At 44.6% G+C, this 14,406-nt stretch overlaps 2 protein-coding genes across 4 annotated transcripts in view; one reads left to right on the forward strand and one right to left on the reverse strand.

Moving 5' to 3' along the window:
* Nucleotides 1-1,128: 1,128 nt before the first annotated feature.
* On the reverse strand, nt 1,129-13,189 carry LOC121530795 (E3 ubiquitin-protein ligase TRIM35-like). Of its 3 annotated transcripts, none has more exons than XM_041836032.2 (3): nt 12,741-13,189; nt 9,577-9,815; nt 1,129-3,511 (listed from the first exon to the last, which is right to left on the reverse strand). In XM_041836032.2, the coding sequence occupies exon 3, from the start codon at nt 2,714-2,716 to the stop codon at nt 1,313-1,315; it is 1,404 nt and encodes a 467-aa protein (XP_041691966.1). In that variant the 5' UTR covers nt 2,717-3,511; nt 9,577-9,815; nt 12,741-13,189; the 3' UTR covers nt 1,129-1,312. The 3 variants fall into 3 exon arrangements, with proteins under 3 accessions (XP_041691966.1, XP_041691967.1, XP_041691968.1); XM_041836033.2 differs by having other exon boundaries at nt 1,129-3,516; XM_041836034.2 differs by lacking the exon at nt 9,577-9,815.
* Nucleotides 13,190-13,329: 140 nt separating this feature from the next.
* Nucleotides 13,330-14,406, forward strand: part of LOC121530794 (sushi domain-containing protein 2) — a 37,649-nt gene continuing 36,572 nt past the window's right edge. Inside the window, exon 1 of the mRNA XM_041836031.2 lies at nt 13,330-13,575. Within this exon, the coding sequence (XP_041691965.2) occupies nt 13,434-13,575 (142 nt within the window). The 5' untranslated portion in view covers nt 13,330-13,433. The remainder of the gene's footprint in view (nt 13,576-14,406) is intronic.

The raw sequence follows: 14,406 nt of genomic DNA on the forward strand, positions 1-14,406 counted from the left end.
AGCATAGCAAATACAGAGTATTGATTCAATATTTAAAAACCAATATCTTAACAGCTGATACTGTATAATCAGAGGATGATATAAGATGTATTCAACAGAAAGGTCATTGAAATAACAAACAAAAGTGAATGAGAGAATATCATATGCCCAGAATGTCACGATCGTTGACACATGATGAAGCGGACCAAGGCGCAGCGTTGAAGGTGAACATATTATTTATTTAGAATGATCACACGATCAAAACAACAACGATAACGTGACGTCTACGGTATAACACAAACCAAATCAGAACAAGATCCCACAAAGAATAGCTGAAAACAGCCTACCTAAGTATGGCTCCCAATCAGAGACAACGAGCAACAGCTGCCTCTGATTGGGAACCACCCTGACCAACATAGATCTATATGATCTAGAACAAAACCCAAAACATAGAAAACACAACATAGAAGCTACCCCGAGAAACTAAACATAGAAAATCCACACCCTGGCTCAACATTTCAGAGTCCCCAGAGCCAGGGCGTGACACAGAACAGGAGAGATAACGTTTATGTATGAAAGAAAATCATATGCCCAGAACAGGAGAGAGAACTTTTACAAACACAGATCTCTCGGCTCCTCTCTCAGATACGTATTACATCATCTGACTATAAACACACGTACTGTATTATATTACTCTCTGATAATTAAACTTTAAAAAAGTGCATAATTCAGTATAATTATTAAACAGACCTTCATAACTGCATGAATCCCTATAGAAAACAGTTTACAGATGACAGAGACATGCCACGTCTCTGAACAGACCTTTATCACTGCCTGAATCCCCATAGAAAACAGTTTACTGATTACATAAACCCAGCATGACAGCTGAGTCACAACCTCACTCTGATTCTCTGGGTATAGATGAGCAGTTGAATCTCTCTGAGAACAGTGTATATTACCCAAAACCAAAAAAACATTTTACAATCAACAGTCACCTCCTCAAAGTGATGCATATTCATTAGAAACCATTAGAAACCAAAGCACTGGTTGGGTAGGAGTATTGGGCCAGTAACCGAAAGGTTGCTGGATTGAATCCCCGAGCTGACAAGGTAAAAAATCTGTCGTTCTGCCCCTGAGCAAGGCAGTTAACCCACTGTTCCCCGGGCGCTGATGACGTGGATGTCTATTAAGGCAGCCCCCCGCACCTCTCTGATCCAGAGGGGATGGGTTATATGGGGAAGACACATTTCAGTTGAATGCATTCAGTTGTACAACTGACTAGGTATACCCCTTTCCCTAATCTCTCTCTCTCTCACAAACACACACACATACCTCACTGGGATGACATCACTGTCAGAGACACCTCTGATTGGCAGATCTGTATATTGGGGTGGTTGGCATCACCAGCCTGTCCAATAGAGAAGCGTGGGTACATTCTCTCAGTAAATGTTTCTTTCAAAGTATAGATGTGTGTCATGTCTTTGGTATCGTAGAAGGACACCTCTCCCCTGTCATAGTCCAGCTGTACTCTGATCTTCTGGGGTCTCCCCTTCAGAGTGATGGTCCCACCTCCAACCCTATATTTACCATTAACAAGATGAATATTGAACGATGCATTGTCTGGGTTTGAAGTTGATGCGCCTATATACCAGTAAGGGTGGTCCCCCACCTCCACCTCCCAGCTGTGTTTTCCTGAGCTGAACCCCTCAGAGCCCAGAACTGTGGCATACTTTGTGCTCCTCTCTGGGTTGTCAGGGAGCTGCTGTATTGGGCCTGTCTGGCTCACACTGGTCAGATCATCAGACAGAGAGAGCCAGCGGGCAGCAGTGTTGGGGTCCAGAATCACAGGAGTGTATTTGACAATCCCCTGTATCTTCTCCCAGACTCTGAACTGCAGGTTGCCCAAGTGTTTGGCCACATCTATCAGCGCTCCTGAGACCAGCTGTGGATCCAGCAGTGTGTACTGGGCTCTGGAACTTCTCTGGATGTGTTTGTAGCTCTTGAGAAATGGCACCTCTCTTTTCTGGAGTTCTTGTTTCAAAGCAGTGATGCTTTCTGTGAGAGAAGAGATCTGGTCCTGAATGTTCTTAATCTCTCTGGCAATCATCTTTCCCTTCTCCTCCTCTTCCTCCCTCAGTGCAGCCAGTCTGGCCTCCTCTTCCTTTTTCAGGAACTGATGAAGCTTCTCAAACTCCCCTCTGATCTGTCTCTCTGTGGATACCAGCTGCTTCTTGGAGTATTGCACCACTTTGCTGTATTTCTTCTCAATGTCTTTGCATTTAACCTGTTTGCTCTGCAGTGAGTCTAAGTCTGATGTTAGTTTTTCCTTCAGGTCTTTCACTGCCTGTTTTAAGGGAATGACAGTGTGTCCGTGATGTGCAGGAAACTCACAGACGTGACACACAGCTCTCTGTTCCACCTCACAGAACCATTTAGGTTCATCTGTGTGTTTAGTACAAACCACCTCTCTGTCTTCATCTGGAATGCACTCTTTATCCCCTGCTTTCTCTCTCCCGGCATATTTGTCAGACAGTTCCTTCAACTGAAAGTTAACTTTTGGATTATCCTTAGAAGATTTCCTCTTGCATACCGGACAGTTCTTGTTTTTGGTCTCAACCCAGAATTTGTCCAGGCAGCTGGAACAGAAGCTGTGGTGGCAGCCCAGAGAAACAGGCTCTCTGAAAGTCTCTGAACAAATATGGCAGCACAGGTAACTATCCAGGTAACTATCTGCCATCTTCTTTCAGTATCCTAGTATACTTTGATTTTCAAAACACTAGAACAACCACCACTTTATATGACTAAAATATCAAGTAAAATTAAATAAGAAATGTGATTATTCCAGTTGATCCGGAGACGTCTCTGTAATGATCACACCCTGAAATGGCGACTCGACTCTTATAAGCAATGTCAAACATTTACTTTCAGTTCCACTTATTGCTCTCACAGGTCAACAAAATCTAAATTCCAGCACCTGCTTTTTTCCTGTAGATGGTGGTGTTAGATTGTGGCATTGTGTTGAGGGTTGTATTCATAAACCTTCAAGTGTCAGATGTTTTAAACCCCTGGTTGTCTGTGTTGTCTAGTGTTGTACAAAATAAACCCCCACCCTCTGAATACTTATGGAAGTAAAGGTCCCCCGAAAACAAATAGTTATTAAAAAACAACAAGAAATCATTAAGAACAAAACAAAAACAAAATACATTTTTGGCTTGTTTGACCAAAATATGAGATTCCCACACATTGCTTGCTTGGAAAGCTTCAGTTTCATTTAATCATTCCAGTTTCTCAGGCCAGTTTGACCAGCCTCTCGCTGGCCTCCCACAGTTTCTTGGCCACATCGGCGTCCCTGGCGAAAGGCCTCAGCGTGGCGGGCCTTCAGTCAGTGAAGTATCCCCCGCTGAGCTTGGCAGCCTCGTCCGACACGGCGCAGTGCACCACGGTCTGAGCGCCTGTCTCACACGGCACGAAGAACATAAACATGATGGCCTGCATCAGCATACGGAAAATTATGGAGTAGTGATATGTCCAGCTGCTCTGAACAACATGGGAGAGAAGGAGGGAGGAGAGAGGGAGGGAGGGAGGGGAGGGAGGGAGGAGAGAGGGAGGGAGGGAGAGAGGGAGGGAGGGAGGGTGGGAGGGAGGGAGGGTGGGTGGGAGGGAGGAGGGAGGGAGAGACGGAGGGAGGAGAGAGGGTGGGTGGGAGGGAGGGAGGGAGGGTGGGTGGGTGGGAGGAGGGAGGGAGGGAGGGAGGGTGGGTGGGAGGGAGGGAGGGAGGGAGGGAAGGGGGAGAGAGGGAGGGTGGGTGGGAGGAGGGAGGGAGGGAGGGAGGAGAGAGGGTGGGTGGGTGGGAGGGAGGAGAGAGGGTGGGTGGGTGGGAGGGAGGGAGGGAGGGAGGGAGGAGATAGGGTGGGTGGGTGGGAGGGAGGGTGGGAGGAGAGAGGGAGGGAGGAGATTGGGTGGGAGGGAGGGAGGGAGGGAGGGAGGGAAGGGGGAGAGAGGGAGGGTGGGTGGGAGGGAGGGAGGGAGGGAGGAGAGAGGGTGGGTGGGTGGGAGGGAGGAGAGAGGGTGGGTGGGTGGGAGGGAGGGAGGGAGGGAGGGAGGAGATAGGGTGGGTGGGTGGGAGGGAGGGTGGGAGGAGAGAGGGAGGGAGGAGATAGGGTGGGTGGGAGGGAGGGAGGGAGGGAAGGGGGAGAGAGGGAGGGAGGGAGGGAGGGAGGGAGGGAGGGAGGGGGGGAGAGAGGGTGGGTGGGTGGGAGGAGGGAGGGAGGGAGGGAGGAGAGAGGGTGGGTGGGTGGGAGGGAGGGAGGGAGGGAGGGAGGGAGGGAGGGAGGGAGGGAAGGGGGAGAGAGATGGGAAAGAGATTAATGATTAATGTTTTTTCTTAATGACTTAGTAAAACAAACAATTACATTTCAATCGACAAGAGAGAGTTGTGCAAACATTTTCTTTCATTTATACCAAAGATTATCTATTATATTGACAAGATAGCGAAATGACCACTCTAACAATGGAAATGCATGTTCTCAATGAGTGAAGGCAAGTGAGGTCAGGTGGGACCATTCTAGCCAATGAGATGGCAGATACACATTGAAAAACCGGCACAACTAAGTCGTTTTTCTCAAAGTTGCTGGAATGCCACATGCATCCACTTATATTAGTACATTTTTAACAGCCTAAACATTAAGAAACTTCTATTCGATCAAATAAGCCTCCCGTAATTCGACACTCTCACATAGATCATATAGGGCTTATCTCACACGGACAGATTTTGGGCTGAGTAAATCCTCTCTGTTTAAACACAATGACTGGTTTTAAGTACTAGCGCATCAAGCCACACCAGGATCGTAGGGGGTTACTCCTTTCCCCTCGATCATCCTGACCATAACATAACATCACTGTCTGCTCTCCTTTCCCCTCGATCATCCTGACCATAACATAACATCACTGTCTGATCTCCTTTCTCCTCTATCATCCTGACCATAACATAACATCACTGTCTGATCTCCTTTCCCCTCGATCATCCTGACCATAACATAACATCACTGTCTGATCTCCTTTCTCCTCTATCATCCTGACCATAACATAACATCACTGTCTGCTCTCCTTTCCCCTCTATCATCCTGACCATAACATAACATCACTGTCTGCTCTCCTTTCCCCTCTATCATCCTGACCATAACATAACATCACTGTCTGCTCTCCTTTCCCCTCGATCATCCTGACCATAACATAACATCACTGTCTGCTCTCCTTTCCCTTCGATCATCCTGACCATAACATAACATCACTGTTTGCTTGCAACGCCAAGCGTTAAAATGTATGCACGCATGACTAAGTCGCTTTGCATAAAAGCATCTGCTAATTGGCATATACTCTGATCTTGAACTATGACTGTACCCGTATATGTGTATCAGACCTCATCCTGACCATTAGATTATGGGATGTATAATCACTATAATCTACAGCAGTGGTCACCAACCTTTACTGAGTCAAGATCACTTTGAGTCAAAATGCAAACAGAGATCTACCGCTCAGAAGTGTTTTTAACATGACCTTAAAAAACGTAAGCTTATGCAACATTAACCAATTAAAACCAGTACTGTAGCAATGAGGTTTGTAGTAGGCTATAGGCCCAATACATTAACACCACATATTGGCTTTGCTTGAATTCCCTTCCCTTCAAATCAAATTTGATTTGCCACATGCGCCGAATACAACAGGTGAACCTTACAACCTTACAGTGAAATGCTTACTTACAAGCCCTTAACGAACAATGCAGTTTTAAGAAAAAAAGTGTTAAGTAAAAAATAGATAAGTAAAATATAAAAAATAACAAATAATTAAAGAGCAGCAGGAAAATAAAATAACAGTAACGAGGCTATATACAGGGGGGTACCGGTGCAGAGTCAATGTGCGGGGGCACCGGCTAGTCGAGGTAATTGAGGTAATATGTACATGTGGGTAGAGTTAAAGTGACTATGCATAAATAATAGACAGAGTAGCAGCAGCTTAAAAGAGAGGGTGGGGTGGGGTGGGGGGAACAATGCAAATAGTCCGGGTAGCCATGATTAGCTGTTCAAGAGTCTTATGGCTTGGGGGTAGAAGCTTGCCAATGCATTATTGTTCAGACCATTTTTAAAATTATCTTTCCAAATTTGAGGTAGGCTATTTGATCACACTGGTAATAGATCAGTTGTTGTTTTACTTGTGGGGCACAGCTGAGTGAGCATACATTTAAATCATTTGCTTTTTATGTTTATTTTACTGGGCTGATGGGGCCTGCATCTGATGGTCAGTCTCAGCGGATGGAGAGAGCAACAGACTGAGGGTCCGCCTCTCAACATCCCTCCTCTCTCCCTTTCCTCCACTGACACTGACCAAATAGGGACACCGTCTTCCAGCTGATGGCGAAACTCGAGTCGCACCGCATTATTTCTGCCTCATGCACAAATTCATGTTGTTACTCCTATGAACAGAGAAAGTGAAATATACCTCGATATAAAAAAAAATTGCCTGGGTGGAGAGAGCGGGAGAAGAAAATATGAGTCAATATCCCATTTACCCATTGAGGTTAGATGGTTCTGTGACAGGGTATTAGGGAACACTGTGCCTGCAGAACGCTGAGCATAGTGAGTCTGTACCTCCTCATGAATGCACTCAAACGCACCGCCAGATAACCTAGAAACAAGACCTGAGGGTTTCAAGTTTGACGTTTTTATTGTCACGTGCACAAGTACATTGAAATGCCTTCCTGCTCTTTCCCAACAGTAATTAATATCAGTTGGACTATAAACAAATCAATCAAAAAGTCAAGTAGAACAAAAACACACAGGAAATAGAAATAAGAAGAACACGAGAAAGTAAGTAGCTATATACAGAGACAGATCCAGGGTCAGTAGCTATATACAGGGACATATCCAGGGTCAGTAGCTATATACAGGGACAGCTCCAGGGTCAGTAGCTATATACAGGGACAGCTCCAGTGTCAGTAGCTATATACAGGGACAGCTCCAGGGTCAGTAGCTATATACAGAGACAGATCCAGGGTCAGTAGCTATATACAGGGACAGATCCAGGGTCAGTAGCTATATACAGAGACAGATCCAGGGTCAGTAGCTATATACAGGGACAGATCCAGGGTCAGTAGCTATATACAGAGACAGATCCAGGGTCAGTAGCTACAGTGGGGAAAAAAAGTATTTAGTCAGCCACCAATTGTGCAAGTTCTCCCACTTAAAAAGATGAGAGAGGCCTGTAATTTTCATCATAGGTACACGTCAACTATGACAGACAAATTGAGAAAAAAAATCCAGAAAATCACATTGTAGGATTTTTAATGAATTTATTTGCAAATTATGGTGGAAAATAAGTATTTGGTCACCTACAAACAAGCAAGATATCTGGCTCTCACAGACCTGTAACTTCTTCTTTAAGAGGCTCCTCTGTCCTCCACTCGTTACCTGTGTTAATGGCACCTGTTTGAACTTGTTATCAGTATAAAAGACACCTGTCCACAACCTCAAACAGTCACACTCCAAACTCCACTATGGCCAAGACCAAAGAGCTGTCAAAGGATACCAGAAACAAAATTGTAGACCTGCACCAGGCTGGGAAGACTGAATCTGCAATAGGTAAGCAGCTTGGTTTGAAGAAATCAACTGTGGGAGCAATTATTAGGAAATGGAAGACATACAAGACCACTGATAATCTCCCTCGATCTGGGGCTCCACGCAAGATCTCACCCCGTGGGGTCAAAATGATCACAAGAACGGTGAGCAAAAATCCCAGAACCACACGGGGGGACCTAGTGAATGACCTGCAGAGAGCTGGGACCAAAGTAACAAAGCCTACCATCAGTAACACACTACGCCGCCAGGGACTAAAATCCTGCAGTGCCAGACGTGTCCCCCTGCTTAAGCCAGTACATGTCCAGGCCCCGTCTGAAGTTTGCTAGAGTGCATTTGGATGATCCAGAAGAGGATTGGGAGAATGTCATATGGTCAGATGAAACCAAAATAGAACTTTTTGGTAAAAACTCAACTCGTCGTGTTTGGAGGACAACGAATGCTGAGTTGCATCCAAAGAACACCATACCTACTGTGAAGCATGGGGTTGGAAACATCATGCTTTGGGGCTGTTTTTCTGCAAAGGGACCAGGACGACTGATCTGTGTAAAGGAAAGAATGAATGGGGCCATGTATCGTGAGATTTTGAGTGAAAACCTCCTTCCATCAGCAAGGGCATTGAAGATTAAACGTGGCTGGGTCTTTCAGCATGACAATGATCCCAAACACACCGCCCGGGCAACGAAGGAGTGGCTTCGTAAGAAGCATTTCAAGGTCCTGGAGTGGCCTAGCCAGTCTCCAGATCTCAACACCATAGAAAATCTTTGGAGGGAGTTGAAAGTCCGTGTTGCCCAGCGACAGCCCCAAAACATCACTGCTCTAGAGGAGATCTGCATGGAGGAATTGGCCAAAATACAAGCAACAGTGTGTGAAAACCTTGTGAAGACTTACAGAAAACGTTTGACCTGTGTCATTGCCAACAAAGTATTGAGAAACTTTTGTTATTGACCAAATACTTATTTTCCACCATAATTTGCAAATAAATTCATTAAAAATCCTACAATGTGATTTTCTGGAAAAAAAATTCTCATTTTGTCTGTCATAGTTTACGTGTACCTATGATGAAAATTACAGGCCTCTCTCATCTTTTTAAGTGGGAGAACTTGCACAATTGGTGGCTGACTAAATACTTTTTTTCCCCACTGTATATACAGAGACAGATCCAGGGTCAGTAGCTATATACAGGGACAGATCCAGGGTCAGTAGCTATATACAGGGACAGATCCAGGGTCAGTAGCTATATACAGGATCAGTTTCAGGGTCAGCTCCAGGGTCAGTAGCTATATACAGGGTCAGTTTCAGGGTCAGCTCCAGGGTCAGTAGCTATATACAGGGTCAGCTCCAGGGTCAGTGCCAATACCATATTTACTATGTGCAGGGATGCTGGAGTGGGAGGGTTAGATATGTATAGGGGTAAGGTGACTAGGCATCAGGATGTATGATAAACAGAGTAGCAGCAGCGTATATGATGATTGTATGTGAGTGTGTTTAGAGACAGTATGAATGTATGTGTGTGTGTGTGTGTGTGAACAAATGAAGTGTGTGTGTGTGTGTGTGTGTTGGAGTGTCTGTGTGAGTGTGTTCATAGAGTGAGTGTGTGAGTGTGCATAGAGTCAGTGCAAAATAAAATGTAATTTTGTTAGCTTTTTAGCAGTCTTATGGCTTGGGGATAGAAGCTGTTAAGGAGCTTGTTTGTGTCAGACTTGTTGCTCCGGTACCGCATGCCGTGCAGAAGCAGACAGAACAGTCTATGGCTTGGGTGGCTGGAGGGTCTGTTCACGACTCCGAAAAGTCATTTTATTGGTTCTAATCAATGATTCTGTCAGCTAGGACCAACGTAATGGCTTGTTTCTGGCATAGTTTGTTTTACTGCGAGCGAGCAGTGTGAACGGACCCTTACATGGTATTTAGGAATCCTTGGACAAATGGCTGACAAGACATACTCCCTCCCTCCCGCTCTCTCTCTCACCTGCATTATTGATGAGGATGTCCATTCTCTTCTCCCTCTGTAGGAAGGTCTTACAGAAGTCCCTTATGGAGCGCATGTTGGCCAGGTCCAGCTCCATGTGAAGAACATTAATGTTGTGAACCCTGATCTTCCTAACTGCCTTCTAAGCCTTGTCCACGTCACGGCACGCTATGATGACACGGGCACCTGGCATCGCCAAGGCAACAGCTGTCTCTTTGCCGATGCCAGAGCATTGCCACCTGAGAGAGGCAGGAAGGAGGGAGCGAGAACGAGTTAGAAAGAAAGAGAAAGAGAGAATGAATAATGAGTGTAGAGCGTGGCGTGTAGAATACAGCTGTGGAGTATCATATATGGACTGGCCGCCCCTCAGAGCCTGGTTCCTCTCTACGTTTCTTCCTAGGTTCCAGCCTTTCTAGGGAGTTGTTCCTAGCCACTGTGCTTCTGCATCTGCATTGCTTGCTCTCTGGGGTTTTAGGCTGGGTATCTGTAAAGTACTTTGTGACAAATGCTGATGTAAAAAGGGCTTTATAAAATAAGTTTGATTGATTTGATCTTTAAAGGATAGCTACATTTGCTATAAATGAACTGGTATTTTATTTACCTAACAAACGTACTGCTGTTAATGTACTGTTAACGTACTGCTGTTAATGTACTGTTAACGTACTGCTGTTAATGTACTGTTAACGTACTGCTGTTAATGCGCAACGTAAAGGAAGACAAACTAGCTAGTTGCCGCACACGCGCCGATGCTGTCCCTCTCGGAACATGCGTGACTGGCTAGCTAGTAACAGAAGCTGAAATTGATCGGGAATGCCCACTCTCCGTTGGGAAAGGAAGCACAAGGTGACTGCTGTAGCCGAGGAGTCGGAAATGGCGGCGAGTAGTGAAGGACGAAAGGGAGGAAATTGATAAAAAGTTGGTGAAGCAACAGCTGAACTGGAATGCGAACAATATGGGTGTCAGTTCTGATGGTATGGAGCGGGAGGATGAGGGTCAAGGACCAGAATGTTCGGTAGTGGAAAGACACAGGAAGAAGAGAGATCATGATACAGAAAGACACAGGAAGAAGAGAGATCATGATACAGAAAGACACAGGAAGAAGAGAGATCATGATACAGAAAGACACAGGAAGAAGAGAGATCATGATACAAAAAGACACAGGAAGAAGAGAGATCATGATACAGAAAGACACAGGAAGAAGAGAGATCATGATACAGAAAGACACCGGAAGAAGAGAGATCATGATACAGAAAGACACAGGAAGAAGAGAGATCATGATACAGAAAGACACAGGAAGAAGAGAGATCATGATACAGAAAGACACCGGAAGAAGAGAGATCATGATACAGAAAGCAGTGGAGCGTCTAGTATAGAAAGCATAAAGAGTGCCCAGGTAGGAAGCAAGAGTAATGATGTGTTGGAGTGGAAAGTGGTGATGGTGTTTGATGAGTCCACAGGGCCTCACTTACACCCTGTCCGACTAACTAATGTCGTAGAGAAAGAGGTAGGTGAAGTGAAATTAGCTCGGTTCATTGGAAATGGTAGATTGTTAATATTTTGTGGTAGCCAGGCCCAGCAAGAGAATATTCTGAAAATGGAAAAGCTTCATGGGGAGAAGATTAAAAGCCATGTCCCTGGTCCCAATATCTATGTCCACAGATGATATTAAAGACAGTGTAAAGGGAGGAAGAGGGATCGAGTCCGAAAGGTTGATCAGTAGGAAAGAAGGTTGAAGAAGTGAAAGCTTATCAGTCCTGCTGAGGTTTGAGAAGGTTATGCCTGGGAAAGGTACAGATAGGATTCCTTAGCCCCAAAGTCAGAGAATTTGTCCCATCCCCATTGCAGTGTTTTAAAAGCCAAAGAATGGGACATGTAGCTGTTCAATGTAAAGGAAGGAAAAGATGTGCCAAGTGTGGAGGGGAACATGATTATGGTGAATGTGGGAGCAATGTGAAGGTTAAGTGTTGTAATTGTGGGGGGGGGGGGACACAGTGCAGCGTTTGGTGGATGCCAGGTGCAGAGAGAGGCTAGAGAGGCTCAGAGATCTAGAATTAGTCATGATGTATCGTATGCAGAGGCTGTAAGACAGATTGGTGGAGCTACAGTGTGGAATGATGGCACTTCCATGGCTGCTCCTGTAGTAAGTGGACCTAATGTCGGGGCTGGTGTTTCTGCTGCTCCTGTACGAAGTGGACCTAATGTCAGGGCTGGTGTTTCTGCTGGTCCTGTACGAAGTGGACCTAATGTCAGGGCTGGTGTTTCTGCTGCTCCTGTACGAAGTGGACCTAATGTCGGGGCTGGTGTTTCTGCTGCTCCTGTACGAAGTGGACCTAATGTCAGGGCTGGTGTTTCTGCTGCTCCTGTACGAAGTGGACCTAATGTCGGGGCTGGTGTTTCTGCTGCTCCTGTAGTAAGTGGACCTAATGTCGGGGCTGGTGTTTCTGCTGCTCCTGTACGAAGTGGACCTAATGTCAGGGCTGGTGTTTCTGCTGCTCCTGTAGTAAGTGGACCTAATGTCGGGGCTGGTGTTTCTGCTGCTCCTGTAGTAAGTGGACCTAATGTCAGGGCTGGTGTTTCTGCTGCTCCTGTAGTAAGTGGACCTAATGTCAGGGCTGGTGTTTCTGCTGCTCCTGTAGTAAGTGGACCTAATGTCAGGGATGGTGCTTCTGCTGGTCCTAGCATGGTTTGGAGGCCTGTTCACAAATCTTTGATAATAAATAAAGTTGACTTCATAGTTTTTATTGGTAAGGTTATCAACACGACTCGGGTTGTGGAAAGCAGAAATGCCAGGTTGAAGGTTATTGTGGAGACTGCAAAAGAGATATTGGGGGTAACAGATTTTACTGTTGAAATGGTTGTTGACATGCTAAACAATCCTAAGGGTGGAGTGTTTCAGCATGACATAGATCAAGTTTAACGGGGGAGGTGGGTTTTGGGGGAGGGTGTGGTAGAAGTTGGTAGGGATTTATTAGGTTTTTATTTTATTTTCATGGTAGTACAGAATTGGGAGAAACCTGATCGATCGTACATTCCAGCACAGTAGGTGGCGGCATGCACTTAAACGATTGTTTGCGGACCGTTATGACATCATAGAAGAAGAAGAAGACTCGCTCGCTAATCTTGCTAATTTTAATTTCTTAGATTCGCTTGGGTAGCTGCCTTACCAGTGATGAGAACTGTTTTGCCATCCAGTCTTTTCAAGTCCGTGCAATACCTCCTCTTTTTCATCCATTTCAAAAACAAAAAGGAAACTAATGAAGCGATAATCGTCTACCAAACATACATTTCAGTAAACTACATTAGCTGGTTAGCGACATAAATGGACTGAAAACGGTCTAGCATTCTGTTCGGAGACATCATCATGCACGACGAGAAATCCATGACTCGTCTTAGCGACAGCCAATAACGAAATCCCAACCAAATAATAATAGAAAACGGCTAAAATAACTTATTTCAATATATCTTGAGAGCCAACAGGCTAACCTGCTAGCTTACAGGGGCTGTAAAATGTGCAATTGCGCATGCGTGGAAACCGTGCCTTTTCGCTTATTAGCACGAGACCGTTGAAAGCGCTACAATGTTGCAGAAAAAACGTATAAAGTTATCGAACTGTAATTCGAAGGCTATTTAATCTATTTAAATATGACTTATATTTACCTTTTTTGCAACCTTTTATTCTCTAAAATAGCAACAAGTTAAACTGCAGCGCGAGACACTTCTCTTCTAGAAGTAAACATGTGTCAGTGCCATATTCTGTTAAAGAATAACAGTGCGTGACACACTTGCCTGGAGCCAAATATTAATTATCGGAAAGACCTTTGTTACTTTCAGAACACCGCAAATGCAGGTCTTTCTGAATGCCACATCGTCATAACAGTGTGCTGATAAAAATGAATAGACAGGGAAAGTATGTAGAACAGCTGTCTACTATGAGGTTCAAGTGGAGACAGAGCGTCTTGCTCTTAGCAGTGATACTTGGATGCATTTCCGAAATAACTGGTAAGTTACCATTCTTCAAGTTAAATATGTATATAAAAGTTTAAGAAGAAATTTAATTCTGTCAAGTAGATACATTATTACTGGGTTAAAAGCTCTTAACACGCAAGTACAGAGTCCAACAAAATTTGATTGTCAATAACAGTTGTGAACGTGAGATTGACGAATGTATTTCTAAACAGTAGATTCATTACCAGAGAACTATACGTATTAATGTTCAGGAGATAACATAACTACTTCTTGAACAGTATCAGATAGGGCTAATGGATTTGATTGTCCTACTATTGTATTATTTTGCATATGAAAACTGCTTATAAATATTTACTAGGCCTAGTGTTTATTTTCCATTAAAATCCCCTTTATTAATTTTTACATACTGTAGGCTACTGCATTTAATTTACTAGTACACAAACATATTATTTATAATGACCTGAAAATATACTGAACAAAAATATACGCAAGGAAGGATAAACGCAACTGTAAATAAACGCAACATGCAACAATTTCAAAGAATTTGCTGAGTTAAAGTTCATATGAGGAACTCAGTCAGTTGAAATAAATTCATTAGGCCCTAATCTATGGATTTCACATGACTGGGAATACAGATATGCATCTGTTGATCACAGATACCTTTTTAAAAAATGGGCCTCACAATGGGCCTCAGGATCTCGTCACGGTGTTTCTGTGCATTCAAATTGCCACCGATAAAATGCAATTGTGTTCGTTCTCCATAGCTTATGCCTGCCCATACCATAACTCCACCGCCACCATGGCACACTCTGTTCACAACGTTGACATCAGCAAACCGCTCGCCCACACAACTCCATACACGTG

This window comes from Coregonus clupeaformis, chromosome 18, assembly GCF_020615455.1.
Source record: "Coregonus clupeaformis isolate EN_2021a chromosome 18, ASM2061545v1, whole genome shotgun sequence".
Taxonomy (NCBI): Eukaryota; Metazoa; Chordata; class Actinopteri; order Salmoniformes; family Salmonidae; genus Coregonus; species Coregonus clupeaformis.